General features: G+C 42.0%; 1 protein-coding gene across 1 annotated transcript in view; it reads right to left on the reverse strand.

Moving 5' to 3' along the window:
• The window catches only part of SYT9 (synaptotagmin 9), a 220,544-nt gene that overhangs the window by 150,287 nt on the left and 43,668 nt on the right, over positions 1-26,589 (reverse strand). Inside the window, exon 2 of the mRNA XM_062196570.1 lies at positions 2,703-3,054. Coding sequence (XP_062052554.1) covers positions 2,703-3,054 — 352 coding nt within the window. The remainder of the gene's footprint in view (positions 1-2,702; positions 3,055-26,589) is intronic.

Consider the following 26,589-nt stretch of genomic DNA (forward strand, 5'->3'; position numbering starts at 1 on the left):
AGAATTTTCATATATTTGGAATAGAGACTTTTATAAAAATCTTTTTTGAAAAATTCCTTAAAAATAAAATATTCATATTCTCAGCACACTAGGTCATTAAACAAGTGGGATTTCATCATAATTGAAAAGAATTAGCAGGAATTTTGGATGGGCCCAATAGTAACTGAGCTCACTAGGCACAGAATCTCAACATGCTCGACCTTGGAAGAACAACAGAAAGTCATCCTGACCAGAAACATTCTTAGGAGATAAAGCAAAGCTCATTTTCAGGATGTTTTAAAAAATGCAGTGATGTGAGCCAAGCAGATGGAAGCTGAAGAGGCCAGGTGAGGTTGGGAGACGGTGAGGATGCCCTTGAATGGGAGTCTAAGTCTTCTGTAAACTGGGCTGGATGGCGTCTTAAGAACCCTGGGATGAGTGTGACTGGTGGTGGATGGATGTAGTTAGATGGCAGTGAGAAAGTAAAGAACATAATCTGAATGGAGACAGAAGAAGTAACAGCTGGAAGAACAGGTTACTTAGCACCAACTAATCAAAGAAGACCTTCTCTTCCCCCAACAGGGAATCAAAAATATTACTTTAAAAAGAATGCTAAAAATGCTTTGGAGTATGAAGGAAAGGTCACTCATTTTTTGAGTTTTCCTATAATGTAATACAGTTTTTAAAATATACTACTTTTAATATGATAAGATCATGAAACAATGATACATATTTCCAGACACAATCCACAAAACTAGGTCAGTAGTAATTTAGGTATGAATGTTCTGAATGCATCACAGGGCAAATTGTCAGTATTAGGTCAGAAGCAGATGGAAGGAGTTTAGTTTTCTTCTGGTAGTTCGGATATTAACTAAAGCTGATTTTGGCCATCAGAAAAATAATTTAATTGCATGCCTCCAAAACTAAAATAAATCTTAGTGCAAAATGCATTTTACAGAGATAATTCCTTTGTTTTCCTTTTATTATTTCCCTTCTCCTCAATTCCCATGTTAGGATGATGTTTCTCTTTAAAATATGCAGAGTATTTATACATTTTTCTAGAATAAATATTATGATAATTGTAGTGATATTATTGGTATCAGCTCACTGGAATTGTGGCAGAGTCTTTGTATCAAATCTGATAAAAACACACAGTATTAACACACTGTGTTAGAGAAACCCAGAAAAACTACATGCAGACTAGGACCAAACAGGAGACAATTTCAATGGTGGCTCCAACAGAAAGGCTCTAATGATTGAAGTACTGAAAGGACTTTATTATGAGTCGGCCACCACCCCACGAACTCACGACAGCATCAAACAGGGCTCTAGTTATATTTAAGTCCTAAATCTGAAGAGAAATCCTAGTGATTAAATCTGAGGATTTCTTCTAAATCAAATGGCAAACAACCACCCATTTCCTCACAGGAATATTTTAAGTCGAGCTCTTTGATTCAGAATTGGAAATGATGCTAAAATAGGCTTCAGAAAAAAATTAAACCATAAACTGTCATATTCCATCCCACTTAATGTGAATGAGCCTCTAGGATAAACTTTATTAACATAAAAGGGTAAAATCTTATTTCTGTTTCAAGAGAAGAAAAAAAATCTTTTTTAAAAAAAACATCTCCAAACTGTGCTCGTGCGTTCCAGATAATAGCACATGTGATTCCTCTGGCTATTGTGCAAGAAAATATTTTCATTTTAAAGAAAGCTGCTTCCTGTGTCTCTATTCTGAAACTTATTACAAAGCAGTTTTTATATCCAGTGATTCAGAACTAGCGATTTCACCTCGACCTCACCTTTGTTGCAACATCTAAGTCTTGGAAGAGGCTGTCTCAGTGTTAACAATGATGATGATGATGATGATAGTAACACTAAAGAAAAGCAAAGCTCGCATTCTGAGGCACTCACTAGCTGCAAATTTGTCCACAGCACAAGTTATCATTTCATCCCTAAAACCAACTATACGTTGATACTATTATTTTTCTTCTATGAAAGAGGTAAAAGGTGAAGGTTAAGGAAAGCTGACTGATGTCACACAAGTGAGAAAGCCAGCTCTTTGGACCCCAGAGCTCACACTTTTTGTCACTGCACTTAGGTTACTTATCTACTTCTTAAGAGCACAAAGCATCCAGACAATGGGAAGAGACTGACCCTGACCTTGTGTTGCGTGCAGCCTCACAATGCCTTGGAATGCACAAAGCCTTTCAGACACATTGTGGAGCCCACACAGCCTCTTGTGGCCACTGTGTTAGATCAAAGGGACAGTGAAGAAATTCGATAGCACTGGGAGGGCAGCAGGGAAGAGAGGCTGAGTTCTGGTTCTGGTGCTGGTTGAACTCAGGTTCAAACCCCAACCAGGGTACATATTAACATAGAGCTCCTTAAGTTTTTCTCCTACTGGAAAATAAAAATTGTATCCAACTCATACAGTTATAGGCATTAATGAAATGCTGTATATAAAATTCTTTTAGAGTATTTGACTTACGGTAAGTTTTAATAACATCAACTATATTTTTGTCATGAAGGAGACAACAAACAAAACTCAGGGGACTAACTTCAGCTTAAGAGGTCTAGCGTTTTCCCATATTCATGCCTTTGATACCTAATGCACATTTAAAAGGCTACAGACTCCTTGGCTGATCAACATCACTGCTGCCAAGAAAGGGGAATAGGGTGGTCCGAGCCTCTCATTCAGAAACCAAGGGGGCATTACTGACCGAGCCGAAGACGTTGGCTCTGTGACTTGGCGCTGCACACGGATGCCATGGGCACAGTTCTCTTGGACCCTTGGCTGGGTCGAGAGGGGGATGTCAGGGGAGGTGTGGCTGATCTTCATGGAGGAGTCAGGGCAGGGCGTGGGAGGGTCTAAGAAGTCCTCACTGTTCTCCTGCTCATTGGTTTCTGTGTCCGTGTAGTTAAGAGGCTCTTGGTTGTTGTCTTTGCTACCAGAGAGCAGGCCTCGTTCTCTCCATGGAACCCAGCAGAGTTTCCAAGACACGAAGAGAGACACGCCGAAGAGGGCAAGACCACAGGCAGTGACCACAAGGGTCAGCAGGCTCACTGAGATATCTGCAAAGAAGCAAAGATCAACAGTCAGTGTGAGTTGGTCTTCTGTGTACAAAGTTAATTGAAAAGGAATCTCAATGGAGAATGGGACTGGGAAGAGGAGAGGGAGGAGGAGGAGGGGTGGGAGTGTGGGAGGGAGGGCAGGTATGGTGGGAAGAATAACTCTATTCCTAAAGCTATACTCAAGAAATTTGTATTCCTTAAAAAATAAAGAAAGGTCAGTGTGATCAGTCCTCCCGTGCCCACCCACTGCGCAGTGCAGGCAGAACGACCCCCTCATCCACTCATCTCTCAGGAGCCCACTGTGGAAGCCGAGGCTGGAGGATGCTGCTAGGTCACCTGTTTCTGGGGCAGTGACAATGAGGGTTCAGACACAAACCAGAGAACAAAAGCACAGAGGAGGTAGCAGAATATGCAGGCCATGTTTAGAAACAACAGACAACCTGCTCTAGCAGGGAATGGTATATTCAGGGGAACTGGCAATGTACTGCAAGTCAGATGAAACCCTGTCCTACAAGGAGCACAAACCGCTGATTTTTTTTTTTTTTTTTGAGAAAGGCAGTTTAAACTGTCCTAAAAAATTACTGTCATCTCAGAGAGCTGTATAATATAATTTGGGGATCTTTTAAGCCAAAACTTTTTGAAAAAGATAAATGAGCACACTTACCCCTCCCCCCTCCTCTATTTTTACTATGAACTTCCAAGGGTCTAAGCAAAATGCAGTTCAAGTCCTCTGTGGATTCTGTAGCCTCAAGAATACCCACCACTCATTGGTCAAGTCACTGGGATCCAGGGCATAGTGTCATAGTTTGGGTTCCCCAGTAGCAGATCCTGGGACAAAACTTTGAGAATGTGAAGGAATCACAGCAAGCGGAAGATGTGACCCAAAGAAGGCAGCAGCAAATGGTACATTTTCAAGCGAGTAACCATAGTGGAAACTAGAGGTTAAGCCTGCTGGGGGGGGATCCATACACCTTAGAGTTACCCTACCCAAGAGGAAAGGACACGTGCTACTTGTACATCAACTCCCTTCAGTCATTGACTGGAGGGTAGCTCTCAAAGGGCATTAGTACCCTGCATGGCCAACCTGTAACTCAGGTGGGAATAATGAGTGTCAGTGATCAGTAAGGTTCCAGTTGAAATCAATGCAGGGGCCACACTGGAGGTCTGCCAGCATGCAGCCGAGTGGCAAGGGTGAGGAGATGTGGCGAGCAATGGCCACATCTGCACATCGACTATGGGTCTGTGGTTTTCGAATGGTGTGTGGCGATGCAATAGCCAATGACTGTGCTTCTGACTTTCAGAACAGAAACCAGACCCCACCAGGCATCTGTCTCACCCTACAGTAGAGTCAAGGAGGCTCAAGCATGAACCTGAGCTCATTCCTGGTGTTATGGTGGCTGCAGACACCTGACTTTAAAGGACATTCCTATGTGGCCTTACCGTGCTCCACTACACTCAGGGGCCCTCGGGATTCTCCCTAGGGTTTGTCTCTACCGCCTGTCATTAATATATACACTGCTTCAAAGTTTTTTGAATGTCCACTATGTGCCAGGTACTGTACAAGCCTCTGGAGATACAGTAGAGAACATGACAGACACATTCCATACCTTCACCAATTCATGATATGGTAAGGAGAAATTAAAAATTATCCTCATAGTTTGGACTATCCACAGCAGCATGAACATTCTGTGATTTATGACAAGTTGTATTTCAGCTGAGGCACCTGCAAGTCAGTTACCTACTGAGCCAAGCTGACAAACTGCCATCAGTGAGCTTTTCAACGTGACTATGAAGGTACCTGATGATTCTTATAATGATAAAACTGTTTCCTCGTGAAAATTGCTCTGGAGAGAAAACTGCCAGGTGGTCATGAGTCCAACCTGTCTCCTCTGTGTCTCCCGGTCAATCTTTGCCCTTGTGGTGAAACAGCATCATGGATCTGTTTGAAAACACAGGATTCCAGTTCAACAGGAATAACTGAACTCACACCTTTGTCATTTCTGTCTCCGCAAATCCCACTGAAACAGGATATAAGCGATGGAAAACAAGGAATGGTAACATCAATCCATCAGTGAACTAGTGACCGTGAGGAATTTCTGGAATCGTTTTAAACAAAAAGCCAATCAGTGCAGAAAACTTAACACAGGCAGATGAAAGGATACTGGGTGCAGATATAAATTAAAAATCTCAGGTGCAGGGGCCAGCACTCGGTGCAGTGGTTAACATACTGCTTGAGATGCCTGCATCCTATGGGAGAATTCCAAGGTTCAAGTTTCAGCTCCATTTCCAATTTCAGCTTCCTGATAATGTCATTCTGGGGGGTAACGGTGATGGTTAAGTACCTGGATCTGTGCAACCCATGTAGGAGGCCTGAATTGAGGTCCAGGCTCCTGATTTTGACCTGACCCAGCCTTTGTCCTTGGGAGCATTTGGAGAGTGAACCAGAGGATAGAGGACCTCTGTCTCTGTGCCTTTCAAATAAACAACATTTTTTATTTAAATCTCAGCTACTGGGCAATTAGGGCAGAGAAGGAGCATAAGGAGTGGAATAGGAGGTCAAAGTAAAAGGTGCTAGAAACTATAGTTCTTAGAGCCCCTACAGGAGGTGGAGGAGAGCAGTTTCATCTCAGGCTCCACTTGACTCTGATGGCTCCCACAAAATGTGTGCAGACTTCTACATTAGGTGATAGTGCTGGCGGCCAGGGAAAGAAGAAACTCTCCCAGTTTCTCGGGCTACCACAGAAAACATCAATCCCCAACCCCCTCCAACAGAATCTGAAAAGCAAAACACACTCCGCACAGAAGCAAAATCCCTTAATACATTCAGTAATCCACATGGAGGCAGAACTCCTTCCCTCTGTTCTGTTAGTCACTTCGGCTCTGTCCTGACACAGCACCACACAGATAGCATGGGAAAGGCTGGAGGAGCAAAATGCTGGGAAACACTAGAGTTTAAGGAGTGTGATGTGATGGCTGTTTATTACTGAATATTCACTGTCTGCACCACAGTGCCCTCCTCCAAGGGAGAAGCATAAATCCCCATCTGCCAATGCTAGTCTCCACCATGTGACTTCTCTGTCCTGAGGAGGAGAAGTCCATGTGGCCCATGTCAACTCCGAGTACTCGAGCTCTCACCTTCTGCGTGAGAAGACGAGTCCTGAGATGCGGGATTATCTTCTGACTGGTGTGCCACAAAGAAAGGACCTGTAGCATAGGTCTAAAGTCTAAATGAAGAGTAAACTTAAATCTGACCCACATCTGCGGCAGGGCTGCAGGTGACACACAGTATACATGACTAATTTACCGTCCAAAGTTGGGACACTCTTGAGAGGGAGAGGGTTCATATGAATAACTACATGGGGATAAGCTACCTAACCCAGGATTGTCCAGGGTAAACTAGGATAAATGGTCACCTTGCACTGAAGAATCCCACCTGAGCTCTGAACTCACTGGCTTAGTCTCTGGACTCACCCTGGCATAGACAACAACAAACTAAATAAACTGAAGCCTTAGCCTGTGTTTCTCAGTAACCAGGGACCCCAAACCAGGTCAAGAACAACTCCAGGCACAAAGTCAGCCTCCCCTCAAGTCCAGTCATGGGGATCCATGAGAACAGAGACCTTATCCATCTCAACACTGAAAGCCAAATACCTCACAGAGATCCTGACACCTAGTAGGTGTCAATAAATGATGAAGCCTATCTGAGGAGTCCTGTAGCTACCTGCTATGTCTACCTGTAAGCTTGGGGGTAGGGAGGAACATGGATGGGGGATGATAATTGCATTCCTAGTAATAGAATTTCTACAGAGAGCAATTACAAAAAAATAATCTGGCAAATGGCAAGAAAGGCCTCCTCTTATTTACTTGAAGGCACCACGTGAGTTAGCAGTGGGCCTAGGAATGCCTCCCAGAGAAACCATTGGTGACCTGCAGTGCCACTTCAGCCACTAAGTGTAACCATCTGGACTGCTGCTAACGAAGTTCTCAGTGTGCCCTCCACACACTACTTTGTGCTTTTCTCTTTTTTCAGAAACTAGCTCAAGTCACTAAGGCCACACGGCTCACCTCAGATCAGTGACCTCAGCAAACGGAAAGGGAGATCCATTAGAATCACAGAATTTTATTTAGAAGGGAAGAATTATTTCTTATGATAGCTGGCAGGTACAAGGCCTTTTTTATTGTTAATCTTTAGGCTATATATTCTCTGACATATGGTATAAATCATAATTAAAATTGAAAAACAGTGACAATACAAAATGAGCTAACTTTTCTACAGAAAAGGGATAGTGTAATTGGTCCTTTTGTCCAAGGACCAAGGTACTAAGTAGATAGTAATTTAGGGATAAAAGGAGGAAAAGGATGCACTCTTTCTGACCCGGATCTCCACAGTGTTCCTGTGTTGGGTGCTGACTGCATGCAACTGTACCTAGAGCTGCATGGAGTGTGCCCTTCTCACCTGCAATCAGACCCTAGCCACGGCATGTGATGTACAGCAACAACATACTTGCTCATTGGCCACAGTACCCTGTGCCACCATGGGAACCAGCAGACATCCTTGAAGGACACCTGTCAGTCTAGGTGAAAACCTAACTAAAGGAGTGGACTGGTTTTATAGAACCAACAATGATGGGTCTTCAAAAATTTCCTGGAAAAAATGTATATCATGAAAACAACTACGCATGGATTTCAATTCTTTTTCATTTTTATTTTATTTGAAAGGCAGAGAGACAGAGTGACACAGAGGGAAAAATTCCTTCCACTGGTTCACTATCTAAATGCCTATTATAGCCAGGGCTGGACCAGGCCAAAGCTAGAAGTTCAGAATTCAATTGGTATTTCCCACAGGGGTGGCAGGTGTCCAACTATTTGAGCTACCACCTGCTGCTTCTTAGGATGCACATTAGCTGGAAGGTATATGTGGAAGCAGAGGCAGCACTTGAACCCAGGTGCTCTGATAGTGGACGTAGGCATCCCAAGCAGTGTCTCAAACACTGTGCCAAACACCTATCTCCTCAAAATACAATTTTCTTTTAAAAATTTTTAAAACTATATACTTACTTCATTTATCTGAAAGGAGGAGAGAAAGAAAAGGAGAAGGAGATGGGGCAAGAAAGAGGAGAGGCAGGCAGGCAGGGAGAGGGGGAGGGAGGGAGAGAGGGAGATCCTCCATTCACTTGTCACTCCCCAGAAGGGTACAAGCATCATAAACCTCAGATTCATTTGATGCAGATGGTCTATAGATACCACTGAATAAATCTGATCACATGTATACACTCACATATCATACATGCACTCAAACAGACTCAGAAATCAATGCTTTCCTGATTCTCAGACAAATGAGGGCCTAATAAAGATAACACTGGTAAATTTAGTTAGGAAATCAGCCCACGGAAAACTGGAGGATATCACATGGGGCCTTGCAGGGAAGCAGTGATGTAATTAGAGAGAAGGAATGGGAAGGACCAGATAGCTCTGATGATGAGATGTGAAGTGTCCCAGGGAACTGAACCAGTGAGGAGATTGTCTTAGAAGAAACCTCAGGGATCAGCCTGAAGAGCCCACGTCAGAATTTTCTCATCACCATTCTTTTCATGCACCTACAAAGCCTTCATTTAATACTTCAATTTTGGTATTTTTCTTTTTTAAGGAAACTTTTATTTAATAAATATAAATTCCAAAAATACAACTTTTGAATTACAGCAGCTTTTCCCCCCATAACCTCCCTCCCACCTGCAACCATCCCATCTCCCTGTCTCATCCCATTCTTCATCAAGATTCATTTTCGATTATCTTTATATACAAAAGATCAACTTAGTATATACTAAGGAAAGATTTCAACAGTTTGTACCTACACAGACACACAAAGTATAGAGTACTGTTTGAAGATTAGTTTTACTGTTAATTCTCATAGCACAACACATTAAGGACAGAGGTTCTACATGGGGAACAAGTGCACAGTGACTCCTGTTGTTGATTTAACAATTGACATTCTTATTTATGATGTCAGTAATCATCCGAGTCTCTTGTCATGAGCTGCCAAGGCTATGGAAGCCTCTTGAGTTCACAAACTCCAACTTTATTTAGACAAGGTCATAATCAAAGTGGAAGTTCTCTCCTCCCTTCAGAGAAAGGTACTGCCTTCTTTGATGGCCCGTTCTTTCTGCTGGGACCTCACTCACAGAGATCTTTCATTTAGGTCATTTTTTTTTTTTTTGCCACAATATGTTGGCTTTCCATGTCTGTGAAACTCTCATGGGCTTTTTAGCCAGATCCGAATGCCTTAAGATATTTTCATACTGCACCCCAAGGGAGACCAGGAGAAGCACCTGGCTCCTGCCATCGGATCAGCGCGGTGTGCCGGCTGCAGCGCGCCAACCGCGGCGGCCATTGGAGGGTGAACCACGGCAAAAGGAAGACCTTTCTCTCTGTCTCTCTCTCTCACTGTCCACTCTGCCTGTCAAAAAAAAAAAAAAAGATATTTTCATACTTTATAACATGAACATGTCTTAACTTTATAAAATTTTTATTTCAAAAGTTTAAATTTACAAAACAAAAATTGTGATGTAGTACGAAGAGTTCCCATTTACATGACACTCAGCTTCCCTCATTGTTAACATCCTATAAAAGTAGGATATATTTGCCACAATCTACAAACCACATCTGACTTTCCCTATTGACATATTAGTGTATTTGTCACAACCAATAAACCACATTCAGCTTCCCCTATTTTTCCTTTTTCTTTTTTTTTTTTTTGAATTATTTATTTATTTGAAAGGTAGAGTTACGAGGCGGGTGGGAGACACAGAGAGAGAGAGATCTTCCACCCACTGGTTCACTCTATAAGTGGTCACAATGACAGAGTTGGGCCAGACAGAAGCCAGGAGCCAAGAGCTTCTCCCCAGTCCCCAATGTGGGTGCAGGGGCCCCGGTACATGGGCCAACTTTTGCTGCTTTCCCAGATGCATTAGTAGGAAGCTGGATTGGAAGTGGAGCAGCAAATCAGTGCCTATATGGGATGCTGGCATTGCAGGTGGCAGCTTTCCCTGCTGTGCCACAGCTCTAGCCCCTCACCTATTTTTTCAATCCCAAACTTCCTCCATAACTCCCATTCCTATCAGCCTCTAGTAATAAACATTCTCTGTCTGCATTTCTTTAAACTTCTGAAACTTAAAAAGTATTGCTGAAAACCTAAAACTGTTATAAAAACAAATAAGGTCTATTATAAGAGGAGGAGGAAGAAGAATGTTGAGTTCAATCAGCATAGTATTTTGTGGTTATCCAGTGAAGGAGAACTTGGCCTCATATACACTTCAATAGGCCAGGGCATATATTCTGAATGGTGATGCTGAAGCATATTGGATAAGAAATATATATCAGACTTCAGGTTAAAAACAAATGCTTCAGTGTTTCAATGATTAAACTTAAGTTGTGTGAGAAATGCAATTTTGCACATTGCTCTTTAACCACACTATAGGCACCAAAGCATAGCAAGTGTGAACGAACACAGGTTCTAGAATCATACAGTCAAGGCCTGCATCCCACATTAACTGTGTAACCTTCAATAAATCTCTCTGCTTTTGTTTTGTCATAGTAACACTGGGATAAAAATAGCATCCACCTCTTGGGGTTGAAGTGAGCACTTAGAAAGGTACTGGTGCTCAATAATTTCATATATTTTTTATTTTTTCTCCATGAAGTGTCTAAGGATTCGGCTGCTCTGCATGAAGACTTATTCTTACTGCCAGTAAGTAATCACCTTGGTTACCAAATTGTGAGATTTCCTACAGTTTTATGAAATGCGCTTGTATCAAGAAAATATCAGTTGCTCAATAGGTCCTTATTGAACTGAACTACTGAGGACAAGAGAAGGAGTTCCTACTAAGCCACTGATACTGGCTAAGAACTAAACTAAGGGTACAAATAAAAATAGTCCTTGCCCTCAAGAAACTACTGGATAAGCAGCTTCAATAGCTCAATTCATAATTCATGGAGTACTACTAGGGCCCAGAAGCCCAGGGTACATAATCCAATCTGGGATTTCAGAGAAAGCTTCCCATAAGGCAAAGATCTGACACTAAGAAGTGGGGGTGCTGCTAGAACGCAGACCTAAAAATGTACAAGTGGATTTGGAATGGGGTAGAGCCTAGAGAAATATCAAAATACATACTGGATTCACTGCGGTGAATGGACTGGGGAGGGCAACTTCGGTGAGAAACTTACTCAGAAACACAAAGGGAGCTGTAGAGGAAGCCTCCATCTTCTTAAAGAATTCCTAAGTAGTCGTGAACGTATTGCTGGTAGAAGTGTGAATGGTAAAGGCCATTGTGCTGAGGTCTCACATGCAAATTAGGAAGATACTGTTAGAAACTAGAGGAAATTGGGCCTTGCTATAAAGTAGCAAAGAACTTGACTGAATCGGGTTTGTGCTTTATTGTTTTGTGGAAGGTAAAACTTGGAGTGACAAAACTGGGTGCTGGCCAGCGCTGTGGAGCCATCTGTGATTCTAACATTCCATATGAGCAGGGGTTCAACTACTGGTTGCATCACTTTTTTTTCTTTTTTAAAGATTTATTATTTATTTGAGAGGCAGAGGTGCAGAGAGAGAGGTCTTCCATTCACTAGTTCACTCCCCAAATGGCCAAAACAGCCCAACCTGGGCTTATCCAAAGCCAGGAGCTAGGAGTTTCTTCTGGGTCTCCCACATGGGTGCAGGGGTCCAAACACTTGGGCTATCTTCCACTGCTTTCCCAGGCCATTAGCAGGGAGCTGGATCAGAAGTGGATCAGCTGGAACTCGAACCAGCAGCCAAACAGGATGCCAGTACCACAAGCGGAGGCTTAACCTACTATGCTACAGTACCAGCTCTGCTGCTCCACTTTGGACCCAACTCCCTACTAATGTACCTTGGAAGCAGCAGAAGATGGAGCGAATGTTTATACCTCTGACATCCAAGTGGGAGATCCAGACAGAGTTCTAGGCTCCTGGCTTCAGCCTGGCCCTGCCCCAGCTGTTGTAGTCATTTGGGAAGTGAATCAGAGGATGGAAGATCTGTGTCTCTAACTCTGCCTTTCAAACAGATAATTAAAAAAAACAAAAACAAAAAAAAAACCAACTGGGTATTCAGCTAACGCTAATTCTAAACAAAGTATTGAAGGTGTGGCTTGGTTTCTTCTGACTGGTTATACTAAAATTAGAGAAAAGAGAAATTACTTAAAGACAAAATTGTTAAGCAAAAAGGAACTAGTGCTTAAAGGTTTGGTAAAGTCCCAGTCTATCCATATTGCAAAAAATCAGAAAGCATATTCAGAAGAGAGCAGTGGAGTACGGCTAAGGGACTGTTTGATAAGGAGATTAATATGGATATGAAACACAGACTTAATCAGCCATCCCAGCAGGAAAACTGCCAGTCTTAACTGCAGAGGAAGGAAATGGGAAGGGATGGGGGGAGGCTGTCAGATTTGGATTTTACTGGATGGGACCATAAAACTGTTCAGCAGGGAACATGCTCTATTCTTCAAGACAAAGGAGGAATGAAGCTGAAGAACATTAAGAGATCAGGATGTCTGCCTCTCAGGTTTCAAAGGTGGTGGGGGGCACAGCTGTGCTTTTAAAGGTCCACATGGTCTCCACCCAAAGTCCACAGGGACAGGATCTCCTAGAGGTAGAGGAGCAGGTAGCAGGACCCTGGGGGTGCAACTCATGCTTGGCAAAGTTTTGGGGTCTGTGCTACAGGTCCAGAAGGTGTGACCAATGCCCCAGTGGCTCCCAAAGACAAGATTTCAGCCCCAGTGGGCTGGGAGGACGGAGCATTGGACCAAAGAGCATTAGTTTTGAGCTTTAAGTTCCTCTTTTAGCTTGCACTTACTCTGAACCTGCTACTGCTTTATTCTCTCCTATTTCTCTCTTTTGGAATAGAAATATCGGTCTTCTGTTGTTGTTTGATTTCATAAGTTCACAGCTTAAAAAGCAATTTGCCTCAGGATGAATCACACCTGGAGTATCACCCAAATCTGATTTAGATGATATTTAGATGAAACCATATTTTAGACTTTAGAGTTAATACTGGAACAAGTTAAAATTCAGGGAGCTTTAGCAATGTAATGAATGTATTTTGTAAGTGAAAAGGACATGGATTTGAGGAGGCTAAAAGTGAAGTTCATTATAGACTCCAAATTTCGTATGCTGAAATCTTTATTCCCAATGTGATGGAATTGGAAGTTAAGGCCTTTGGGAGGTGATTAGGTCATGAAGGCTTTGTTCTCATGAATGGGATTAGTGCTCTTATAAAAGAGTCTTCAGAGAGTTCCTTTACCCTCCCCCCCCCCACACCATGTGAATATACAGTGAGAAAACGACTATCTGTGAACCAGAAAGCAGGCCCCCACCAGACAGCGAATCTTGTGGCACCTCAGTCTTGGGCACCCCAGCATCCAGAATCATGAGAAGTGAATTTCTGTTGTTTATAAGCCAACGAGACTATGGTATTCTGTTATAGCAGCCTGAACATACTAAGACACCATAGATGAGGAGTGAGTCAAGTCCTATTTATAATTGCTTTTCGTAGACAAAGATCAGAGCCAGGTAGGTCATCTGGCCACGTGGTCAAAAGATATTATTAGGACAAGGGAAAGAACAGGGTTTCTGTCTATGGCTATGCATGTTGTGTAGCTCACAACTTACACAACTTTACATGGTGTGCTGCAAAAGAGCTTGTGTATCTGGCAGGGGTAGAGAATGTCCAGCCTGTGGGCTGAAGGAGGCCAACAAAATCATTTAGCTGACCTGGCCGAGGCAATTGCAGGCAGGACTCAACATTCAATATATTTTACAGCAGACTAATTTTTTAAGTTGATAATTTTGTATGCCATGTGAAAGATGTTATAAATGTGTAAATGGCACTTGGCAGAAAAAAGGTGCCCTATAGCTCAAGGATCTAAGCTCAGCTAACTCACCGTTTATATTTTGTGACTTTGGGTAAGTCGTTGCCCCTCTATAGTCTTCCTCGTCTGTCGTAAAGGGCCTGAAAGTGGCTTTCACACTTATGGTTTTTGTGAGATGCCAAATGACTTGGGTCCATGCCACTGTCTGTATCTAGGACTGAAGACTTTATAAAATAATTCCCTTTAGTTACCAAAGGTCAATAAGCACCATCCAACTAGAGGCTACAGTTCAGGGCTACTCCTGTTTTTCATTCTTAAAGCAGACACGAAGCTATCTTAGCACTGGCTCATGGTGAAAATTGCAAGGATTAAGGGGTATTAACTTGGGCCTGCAGGGGCCACACTATTATTAAGGTACTGAGCCAGGTAAACAGCTCATACAACTGCCTTAACTCTAAGAAATCCAGCAGCTACTAAAATGAATTAGAACATAGAAATTGGCAAATGGCATCAACTGCATTTTTCTGTGATTGGCATAAAGTAAGGAACAGCTACAATAATAGGACTCTGGCGCTCAGATCCTATTCTCAGAAGGCTGCCCAGATGATTCTGCCTGTGTTAACTAAGCAGCTGGCCTAAAATTAGCATTGAGAGAACACTTTCTGTTGCACCTTCTATTTGCAAAGTGCTGTCTCATCAGTGTGATCAGCTCTTCTTCACCCTGGTGTCACCACCTCTGTCTCAGCCAGATGAGGCAGGGGCTGCTGAGGCTACACAGGGGCTGCAGCTATAAACACTAAGAGCTGGATTTTAGCTCTTGTGTCTATAATCCCTTGCTGCCAAACCCTGTTGCTCTGAGCCCCTGCTGGCTACGTAATAATAAGTTTCAGGAATCCTTATCAAGTTTGCTACTGTGTTTCCACTCTTTTTACTTGATCTCTCTAGAAATTATTTAATTGGGGGAAAAAACTACATTAAAAATGTGTTACCACCCGCTTAATTAAAAGTGCTTGCAAAATCTACAATGTTTTCTGTAACAGGGGATTCTGGCTTGTGTAGTGTAAATGCAAACACTCAGGTGTGCTAGGATTCTTGCACAACAATGAGAAGTCTAATGCTAAAGGTTTTTAGATAATGAGGACTTTTTGCAGGAAAGGAACACTATGAAGCAAAACTCAAGAACACGTCGGGACAGGAGATGGGCCAAAGAGATCATCAATATTTCTTGGTGTGTCCATGGGAAATCTAAGCCCCAGCCTGCAGGGGGATGGGAGTGGGCAACTGGGGCTGTTAACTGCTCTCGCATCTGTATGAGGGCCTTTCACAATGTTTCCTGACATGCCTGCTCTTTTTTGTTGTTGTTGTAAGATTTATTTATTTTGAAAGGTAGAGTTTTAAAAAGAGGGACAGAGGGAAGGGAAGAAGAGGAGGACAAAAGGAAGAAGAGATAGGGAAAGAGTGACTGCGGGGAGAGATCGTCCATTCACTAGTTCACTCCCCCAAATGGCTGCAACATCTGGAGCTGGGCCAAGCTGAAACCAGGAGCCAGGAACTCCATCTGGGTCTCCCAAGCAGGTGCCAGGGACTCAAGCATTTGAGCCATCATCCACTGCATTCACAGGTGCATTAGCAGGAAGCTGGATTAGAAGTAGAGTAGTAGGAACTTGAACCTGCATTCTAACATACGATGCAGGCTACCCAAGCATTGACAGTCTGCCAGGCCACAACATCCACTCCACAACATTGTGTTTTCTTGTTTGTTTTTTTGACAGAGTTAAACAGTGAGAGAGAGACAGAAAGGTCTTCCCTCCATTGGTTCACCCCGCAAATGGCCGCTACGGCTGGAGTTATGCCGATCCAAAGCCAGGAGCCAGGTGCTTCCTCCTGGTCTCCCATGCAGGTGCAGGGGCCCAAGCACCTGGGCCATCCTCCACTGCCTTCCAGCATGACACTGCTGCACTGGTACAACAATTCATACCTCCCACAGGGCTCCTTTCCAAACTTTTCAGTTAAAGTCCTTTCCTAGACTGAATCTGGTCTTTGGTTGGATTTATGTTTAAACCTCTCATTTACTTTGTTTATTTATTTATTTATTTTTTGACAGGCAAAGTGGACAGTGAGAGAGAGACAGAGAGAAAGGTCTTCCTTTTGCCACTGGTTCACCCTCCAATGGCCGCTGCAGCCGGCGCACTGCAGCTGGTGCACTGCGCTGATCCGAAGCCAGGAGCCAGGTGCTTCTCCTGGTCTCCCATGCGGATGACTTGGGCCATCCTCCACTGCCCTCCTGGGCCACAGCAGAGAGCTGACCTCTCATTTTCTTTGAGAGACAAGATCAAAAGTTTGCCAACAACCACCTTTGTGAGCCAACATTCAGAAAAAATCTCACAAAGCAACATACAACATGGAAACATTTCTTCCCATTTCTGGCTCCCATAAGGAGTGATTTTCTCTCAGTGTGCTTGGTCACTTCTTTAACTCCTTACTTCTCCAAAAGAGAAATGAGTCACTCAGTTAGAAAGCTGCCTCTCCCTTCTATCGTATCACATGATTGCAACAGGTACGATGCAGTATTGGGAAGTCTGTTGCCACTCTGGACCCAAGAATTAGTCAGACTTTCCCTCTAGGTCCTGTGTCAGACACAGCTAGAACCCTTCAGGACAGGCCGTGATCCTTAGACACATAACCTGCCTGAGAGCGGAGTACACACAGGGTCTCTGATAGCTGGGCCTACGCTGGTATGAGCAGAGGGACCCCAGATTTCTATTGGCACAAAGGGAGTTACATGGATGAGGAGAGATTTTTTTTTTTCCAGCATACAACAGTTGAGCAAGGGACAGAATATATAAGGAATGACCTGGATACAGGCTGTCAACTTGTTTTTAAACACATGTGAGACACTCCCTAGAGTCCTGTAATATTTCTTGAAAGAAGGAGCAGTTTCTGCTGTTGGAGGAAATGGGCCAGTGAAGTGTATGTGTAAGGATCTGCAGACTGTTCAGATCTAGGCCCTTTGGTTTATGATTCTGAAGCAACATTTACTCCTTCAAATTAGAAACATAAAAAAGTCCTATACTCAAATAACTCAGCATTTACATATGATGCCCCTTATGGTCAAAGGCCCTCTTCTGCCATCTGATGAATATGGAAACTACGTCCTAACATTTACATTTTAAGTCTTTCAGTAGGGAACTATGGAAGTTCCACCCCAAATTCGCTCTCCAGTCTCTGCACTGCTTCCAGCCATGCACAGAAGACCCACAGAGACTACCATGTGGCTCCCCCGCCTTTGACTTCTGCAGGAGTTCAGTCAATAGGAAGCCCCTACAGAAAGCCAGACGGTTGGTGGAGAGCACTGGTATTTATGCCCCCAACTCTCTTCCTGCTATGTTATGGCGTTGCACTTGTCTCTCTCCTGAAAACCATAGCTCCTTTCCTGGGTTCTTTCAGGTATATGGGTGGTAATGGTTTCCTACTATCATTAGCCCTGGAGTACTGCACAGTCTTTGCAGGTTTCCTTTAGCCCTGATTATACCTTTGGCAAATGACTTTGCATTGAGCTCTTCTCAAATTACCTGGTTTGACCACATCACCTGTTTCCACTGGACCCAGACTGATTTACTACATAATCAGTTGTTTTCCATTCTGGGCCTTGTTATAGTTACCTGGGTAAATTTAGTGAACCTTTACTCATATCTGAGCCCAAGATCACTAGTACACAAAATGGGATGCAATGAAATAGTAGGGCCATCTGGATCTGTTTCTTAAACTGAGTGAGAAATTTTAAGTGCCTTCTACAACCTGGTACAAGATCTAGCCCACAAGAAGTAACTCCATGTTTGATGAATGGTAAAATTCTAAACAATGTATCATTCCCATTTCATTTCCATTCCTTGCTCCACTAAACCATGTGCTCCTGGAAGAGGAGCTACTGAAGAAGCCATGTGTTGAAGTTTATATAGAGTAAGCATGAGATTGCTTGTTCATAGTGACTGAAAATGATACAATATTTCATGCTTTCCTGAACATTTCAAACTCCATGGGGCAGTGAAGAACAGCAGGAGCATGGGCTCTGGAGACAGGCATCGTTTATTAAATTAGATTCACAACACATTGTGCCGTGCTGCCTCTCATGGAGATGTTACATAATTAAGGGTAGAGGTGACTTATCAAGAATGTGCCAGAGAAATGAAATCCTCAGAAGCTCTGAGAGCCAGCCGATGCCTCCAGATAGTCTTGTCTCCCTCAGCAATGCTATCCCCAGAAGAATCTCTCCTGTGAACACTTTCCAGCCATAAAGCTGCTTAACGTCAGGACAAATTCTTCTACCCTGCCTCATCCCTTATCCGAGCCTAAAAACATAGACACTGTTTGAGGTACTTCAAAAAGTTCATGGGAAATGAAATTCAAAGATAAGTTTATTTTGGTACAAACAGCGCTTGACATCCATGTGTACAAGATATCTTCAAAAAGTTCACGGAAAATGCATATTATGAAAAAACTAAGCATGAATTTTAAAAATTGCTTGCATCAGAACAAACTTATCTTTTACTTCCATTTTCCATGAATTTTCTGAAGTACGCTTGTTTAACCTATTAACAGCTTAGATTATTGTATCCAAAACTCAAATGTACTCCTGGGTCATGAATCTGCCTACTAAACGCATGATTAGGGGGTCAGGCATTTAGCCTAGCAGTTAAGATGTTGTTTACAGGATGCCCATGCCACACATCAGAGTACCTGGGTTTGAGTGCTGGCTCTGGCTCTTGACTCCAGTTTCCTGTTAATGTGGATGTTGGAAGGCAGTAGTAAATGTCCTTTGTGGTTCAGTTCCTGCTAATCTTGTGGAAAATCTGGATTGAGTTTTCAGCCCCAGCTTCGACCTGATCCAATCCTAGCCATTAGGAGCATTTGAGAAGTAAGACAGCAGATAGGAACTCTGTCTCTCTGGTTTTCTCTTGAATAAATAAATAAATAAAAGCACGATCAAGTTTAGGCTACTGGCAATTGGTTAAAAGCTAAGATGTTGTGAGCTTATATTTGATTTGTAGTTAGTTTCATTTTAACAAATATTCCATGCTACCAACATAAAAGTGTTTTCTTTTAAATCACTCATTTTCATCAGTAGCATGCATAAAAATGACATTTATATATTATCAAAATGGTTAATAATCCTGGTATTCGACCAGTAAATATAGTAACTGTTCAAATAAGCACAATAAACAAGCAAAAAACCCCTTAAGATTTCAATATGAGTTACTCTTTAACTGGAAGACACACAGACTACCAAGTCTTCTCAAACTCCTCCTGAGGTCTGCCCTTTTGAGTTGCAGGAGTTCCACAGCACAGACAGTGGACAAAGCTATAACTCTGAGCAGGCACCGATGACTTTATCCTAAGACAGTTCTGCAATCTTCACTTATTCTTCAACTAAATATTTCACAATTTTAACAATGGTGGTGAACTATACATAACACAGACTTTACCGTTTCGAAGTCTACACTCCATTGGTGGCATTAAGTACATTTGCATTATTGTGCTGCCATCACCACTGTCCATCTTCAGAACTTTTCTACCATCCTATACTGAAACTTGGTACCTATGAGACACTACCTCCCCATTCCCTTCTCCTAGCCCGTGGAGAGCTCAGATTACTCAGTGATCTGTCACATTTTAATGAAAATTGGTCACTAGATAGGAGTTTCACCTTGCAGAAGCATACAGAGAACAACTGGAAGCAGAGAGCACAGGCAGGCAGCTTCGCAGATGCTGAGTGACGTGGAGCATCGGGGGCACATATGATCTGGAGACCGAGGTGGGAAGGGCACTACACAGAAGGATTTTACTAACATTCTCCAAATCTGGCTACCCGGATAGAAAGGCATACTCCTGAGGATGCACAGAACTCCTCATAACCTTCTGGGTACTCCTAAACCACTAGGGTTCCAAGCAGTATGACACAGACACTCTCTATACAAGGATGGGCTGATAGAAAAGTGTTGTCCTAAACACTGGAAATAAAACACAGGGAAAGGAATAACTAAAACTCCAACAACAGCAGTAGAGAGGACAGAGTTCTCATACCTAAGGGATGAGAAGAACTCATGGCTGTATCCGTAGTGCTAGGTCAGCAGTGGCCTCTGTACAGAGCAGAGATTGGAAGCCACCACAATGACAAGGGAGAGGTACTCGAGAAGAGAATAGCAAGAACAGTGTAAGACAGGCTGACAAAAGCAGTAGGTTCAGCTGAAAGACTGCAAAGCCAAAGAAGGGGCTCATTTGTGTAAGATACTAGTTTCTACTGCATCATCCATGGAGGATACACAGAAGTGGGAGCAAAGGGCTCCCTCCTATCCCTTGGCAAGTGAAGGCTGAGGATGAGCAAGCCTATGTAACAAATGTTAATGTAGCCGCACCCAGGCCCACAAAGGCATGACATTCTGGATGATTACTGCATTACACAATAACAAACTGAAAAGTATAAGAAATTATTACTATAAAGAGATTGAAACAGTAATAAAGGCCCTCCCAATAAAGAAAAGCCCAGGACCAGATGGATTCACGGCTGAATTCTACCAGACTTAGAGAAGAACTAACTCCAATTCTTCTCAAATTATTCAGAACAATCGAAAAAGAGGGAATCCTCCCTAATTCTTTCTATGAAGCCAGCATCACCTTAATTCCTAAGCTGGAAAAAAATGCTGCATTGAAAGAGAATTACAGACCAATATCCCTGATGAACATAGATGCAAAAATACTCAATAAAATTCTGGCCAATAGAATGCAACAACACATTATCAGAAAGATCATCCACCCAGACCAAGTGGGATTTATCCCTGGTATGCAAGGATGGTTCAATGTTCGCAAAACAATCAACATGATACACCACATTAACAGACTGCAGAAGAAAAACCATATGATTCTCTCAACAGACACAGAGAAAGCATTGGATAAAATACAACACCCTTTCATGATGAAAACTCTAAGCAAACTGGGTGTGGAAGGAACATTCCTCAATACAATCAAAGCAATTTATGAAAAACCCACGGCCAACCTCCTATTGAATGGGGAAAAGTTGGAAGCATTTCCACTGAGATCTGGTACCAGACAGGAATGCCCACTCTTACCACTGTTATTCAATATACTTCTGGAAGTTTTAGCCAGAGCTATTAGGCAAGAAAAAGAAATTAAAGGGATACAAATTGGGAAGGAAGAACTCAAACTATCCCTCTTTGCAGATGATATGATTCTTTATTTAGGGGACCCAAAGAACTCAACTAAGAGAGTACTGGAACTCATCGAAGAGTTTGGCAAAGTAGCAGGATATAAAATCAATGCACAAAAATCAACAGCCTTTGTATACACAGGCAATGCCACAGCTGAGGAAGAACTTCTAAGATCAATCCCATTCACAATAGCTACAAAAACAATCAAATACCTTGGAATTAACTTAACCAAGGACGTTAAAGATCTCTACGATGAAAATTACAAAACCTTAAAGAAAGAAATAGAAGAGGATATCAAAAATGAAAAAATCTTCCATGTTCATGGATTGGAAGAATCAATATCATCAAAATGTCCATTCTCCCAAAAGCAATTTATACATTCAATGCAATACCAATCAAGATACCAAAGACATTCTTCTCAGATCTGGAAAAAATGATGCTGAAATTCATATGGAGACACAGGAGACCTCAAATAGCTAAAGCAATCTTGTACAACAAAAACAAAGCCAGAGGCATCACAATACCAGATTTCAGGACATACTACAGGGCAGTTGTTATCAAAACAGCATGGTACTGGTACAGAAACAGATGGATAGACCAATGGAACAGAATAGAAACACCAGAAACCAATCCAAACATCTACAGATAACTTATATCTGATCAAAGATCCAAAACCAATCCCTGGAGTAAGGACAGTCTATTCAATAAATGGTGCTGGGAAAATTGGATTTCCATGTGCAGAAGCATGAAGCAAGACCCCTACCTTTCACCTTACACAAAAATTCACTCAACATGGATTAAAGACTTAAATCTACAACCCGACACCATCAAATTATTAGAGAACATTGGAGAAACCCTGCAAGATATAGGCACAGGCAAAGACTTCTTGGAAAATACCCCAGAAGCACAGGGAGTCAAAGCCAAAATTAACTATTGGGATTATATCAAATAGAGAAGTTTCTGTACTTCAAAAGAAACAGTCAGGAAAGTGAAGAGGCAACCGACACAAGGGGAAAAAATATTTGCAAACTATGCAACAGATAAAGGGTTGATAACCAGAATCTACAAAGAAATCAAGAAACTCCACAACATCAAAACAAACAACCCAGTCAAGAAATGGGCCAAGGACCTCAAGAGACATTTTTTGAAAGAGGAAATCCAAATGGCCAACAGACACATGAAAAAATGTTCAAGATCACTAGCAATCAGAGAAATGCAAATCAAAACCACAATGAGGTTTCACCTCACCCCAGTTAGAATGGCTCACATTCAGAAATCTACCAACAACAGATGCTGGTGAGGATGTGGGGAGAAAGGGACACTAACTCACTGTTGGTGGAAATGCAAACTGGTTAAGCCACTATGGAAGTCAGTCTGGAGATTCCTCAGAAACCTGAACATAACCCTACCATACAACCCAGCCATCCCACTCCTTGTAATTTACCCAAAGGAAATTAAATTGGCAAACAAAAAAAGCTGTCTGCACCTTAATGCTTATTGCAGCACAATGCACAATAGCTAAGACCTGGAACCAACCCAAATGCCCATCAACAGTAGACTGGATAAAGAAATTATGGGACATGTACTCTATAGAATACTATACAGCAGTCAAAAACAATTAAATCTGGTCAGTTGCAACAAGATGGAGCAATCTGGAAAACATCATGCTGAGTGAATTAAGCCAGTCCCAAAGGGATAAATATCATAGGTTCTCCCTTATTGGTGACAACTAACTGAGCACCAAAGGGGAAACCTGTTGAAGTGAAATGGACACTATGAGAAACAGTGACTTGATCAGTTCTTGTCCTGACTGTTGATGTACAATGTAATACTTTATCCATTATAGTATTTTTTTGTTTTAGTACTAGTTGTTGAACTCTGTAATTAACACATAATTATTCTTAGGTGTTTAAATTTTAACTGAAAAGTGATCCCTGTTAAATATAAGAGTGGGAAAAAGAGAGGGAGGAGATGTACAATTTGGGACATGCACAACCAGACTTGCCCCAAATGGTAGAGTTAGAAACGTGCCAGGGGATTCCAATACAATCCCATCAAGGTGCCATGTACCAATGCCACCTCACTAGTCCAAGTGATCAACTTCAGTTCACAATTGATCACACTGATAGGTCTAAGAGTCAAAGGGATCACACAAACAAGACTAGTGTCTGCTAATACTAACTGATAGAATCAAAAAGGGAGAGAACGATCCAACATGGGAAGCAGGATACACAGCAGACCCATAGAATGGCAGATGTCCTAAACAGTACTCTGGCCTCAGAATCAGCCCTGAAGGCATTCAGATACAGTTCAAGAGCCCATGAGAATATTTTAGGCATGGAAAGCCAAGACACTCTGGCAAAACAAACAAACAAAACAAAACAAAACAACAACAACAAAAAAACAGACCTAAATGAAAGATTTCTATGAGTGAGATCCCGGTGGAAAGAATGGGGCTATCAAAGAAGGAGGTACCTTTCTCTGAAGGGAGGAGAGAACTTCCACTTTGACTATGACCCTGTCGGAATAAGATCAAAGTTGGAGAACCCTAAAGGCTTCCATACCCTTGGCAACTCATGACTAGAGCCTAGGGAGATTACTGATGCCATAAACAAGAGTGTCAAATTGTTAAATCAACAACAGGAGTCACTGTGTACTTTCGTCTTATGTGGGATCTGTCCTTAATGTGCTGTCCAATGTGAAGTAATGCTATAACTAGTACTGAAACAGTATTTTTACACTTTGTGTTTCTGTGTGGGTGCAAACTGATGAAATCCTTACTTAGTATATACTGAATCGATCTTCCGTATATAAAGATAATTGAAAATAAAAAAAAAAACACTTGGTTTTAAATTGGAAATTGCATAGAAAATTAATCAATTTTTAAAAAATATCATGTAGGATCTCTGTCCTTAATGTGCTGTATATTGTGATTTAATGCTATAACTAGTACTCCAACAGTATTTTTCACTATGTGGAGGCAAACTGTTGAAATCTTTACTTAATATATACTAAACTGATCTTCTGTATATAAAGAGAATTGAAAATGAATCTTGATGTGAATAGAAGGGGAGAGGGAGCGGGAAAGGGGAGGGTTGCGGGTGGGAGGGAAGTTTGGTGGAGGGGAAAGCCATTGTAATCCATAAGCTGTACTTTGGAAATTTATATTCATTAAATAAAAGTTTTAAAAAAAAGAAATTATTATTATAAAGAGAATCATCTAAGGGAAAATTGGTACAGAGTTAGATTTCTGCGTGTGTGTGAATCCATGTAACTCCACAGTTTTACTAAATACCATAATATCCAGGTATATAATCCTTCTTAAGCCCTTCAGCCAAAGCACTCCCAGAGTCTAGGGTTCTCTCCCAGGAGCTCTGAGGCCCCTGTCAGACATATACATATTTCCTAATATTATGACTCTGGGAGTCTATATCAGAAGACTCTTGGATAATCTTGCAGAATTAAATGCAGGGAGCATCTACTTCTGCAATTTGTTGTCATGTCACAGTGCTTCTTTCTACCATGAAATATATGGACTACTCTATCACATGAAAAATATGGTATACTGAAGCTAAGACAATGCCATTTCCATCAGATAACTTTTAAAATATTTAGAAGAAAATGGGATAAAATCATAAGGTGTTTGGTTGTCTGTATAACTTACATATTATTTTGGGAATTTTGATAATTTTATTGCCTTTTAATTTGTTAGAAACTAGAAGAGAGTCTGCACTCACTGTTCCAAAATGAGAAAGAATAATGTTGCAATTAAAAACCACCACTATTAATCACTTGGGTACAAAATTGGGTTGTAAATTATCTCAAGGGAAGAAGTGATGGCCAGGTTATGGGAAAGGAGACTGACCATGAGAGAAAACCATTCCTACCCCCTAAGATAGGGAATGGCTCAGTTTCCATTTAGATCATTGAACAAGTAAAGATAGAGACCACAATCACCACTGAATTGAGAAAGTGTGGGTAGTAACACTTGATGATTGCTTAATGTTATCTTCAGAAGACATAGACTTTGCTGAAAATGCTTCCTGATTGATTTTGGTCAGAGGTCTGAAACTTTCAGGGACTGTTAAAAAAAAAAAAACAACTTTAATACAGCATTGAAATAAAAGTGAATCCCACCTTCTCTTAAGCCCACCAATTCCTTTGAAATAGGGACAAGGGAAAGCTAGGCCCCTGGGGAGGTGACAAAAAAACCTGGTGGTCTCAGAGAACTCACACTGAGTTGTCCCTTTGTGTCTCAATGCACAAACTCCACAGGTCAGTGAGAAGGAGGAGGTGAAGAATGGTGGTGAAAGGGTCATGTAAATGGAAAGGAATACGGAGAAAATGAGTGAGAGAACAAAAGACTCACTCACATTCAAGTTTTCTGAGCTAGACCTTTGCCTTCCAAGACGCTAAGAATACACAGCAAGGGGTAAAAAGCAATAGAGAAGTTAGAAAATACAGAGGATTTATAGTGGAGGTCATTGAAAGAGAAAACTGAGAAAATGCAGACAGGAAAAAATTATCATAAAAAATAACATTTCCCAGTTTGAAAGAAACATGTAAGGTTTTTTTTTTTTTTTAAATAAATGCCATAGGAAATGCTGAGTAAGATGAATAAAAAAGAGCACATATTGAGATACATTGCTGTAGAATTTCAAAACTCCAAGGCAAAAGAGAAAGCAATAATCTAGATCTAGAGGCAGATTATCTTCATATTTCCCTTCAGCAATTCTAGAATGTCAGAAAACCATGAAAAAATACCTTTAAGATTCTAAAAGAAAATCATTTCCATCGTGGGACTGATGCTCAGGTAAGTCAGTTACAATGAAGTTGGCCTGGTGGCTGGCCTGGTGGTTAAGATGACTGTTGCAATGCCTGCATTCTCTATCACAGGGCCCGGGTTCGATCCTCAGCTGCAGCTCCCGATTCAGCATCCTGCTAGTGCAGATCCTGGGACGCAGGGGTGATGGTTCAAGCGGTTGATATCCCACCACCCATGTGAGAGACGTGGGGTGAGTTCCCAATTCACAGCTTTAGTTGTCCAGCCCCTGCAAGCACTTGCTGAGTAAACTAGCAAATAGGAGCTCACTTGATCGCTCACTCTCTCAAAGAATTAAAATTAAGAAAATATGAAAGGGGCTGGCACTGTGGCATAGCAGGTAAAGCAGCCACCTCCAGGGCCAGCATCCCATATCATCTCCAGTTCGAGTCCTGGCTACTCCACTTCCCATCCAGCTCTCTGCTGTGGCCTGGGAAAGCAGTAGAAGATGGCCCAACTCCTTGGGCCCCTGTACCCACGTAGGAGACCTGGAGGAAGCTCCTGGCTCCTGGCTTCAGAATGGCAAAGCTCGGGCCAATGTGGCCAGTTGGGAAGTGAACTAGTGGATGGAAGATTTCTCTCTCTTTGCCTCTCCTTCTCTTTCTGTGTA

This window comes from Lepus europaeus, chromosome 7 (assembly GCF_033115175.1).
Source record: "Lepus europaeus isolate LE1 chromosome 7, mLepTim1.pri, whole genome shotgun sequence".
Lineage (NCBI taxonomy): Eukaryota > Metazoa > Chordata > Mammalia > Lagomorpha > Leporidae > Lepus > Lepus europaeus.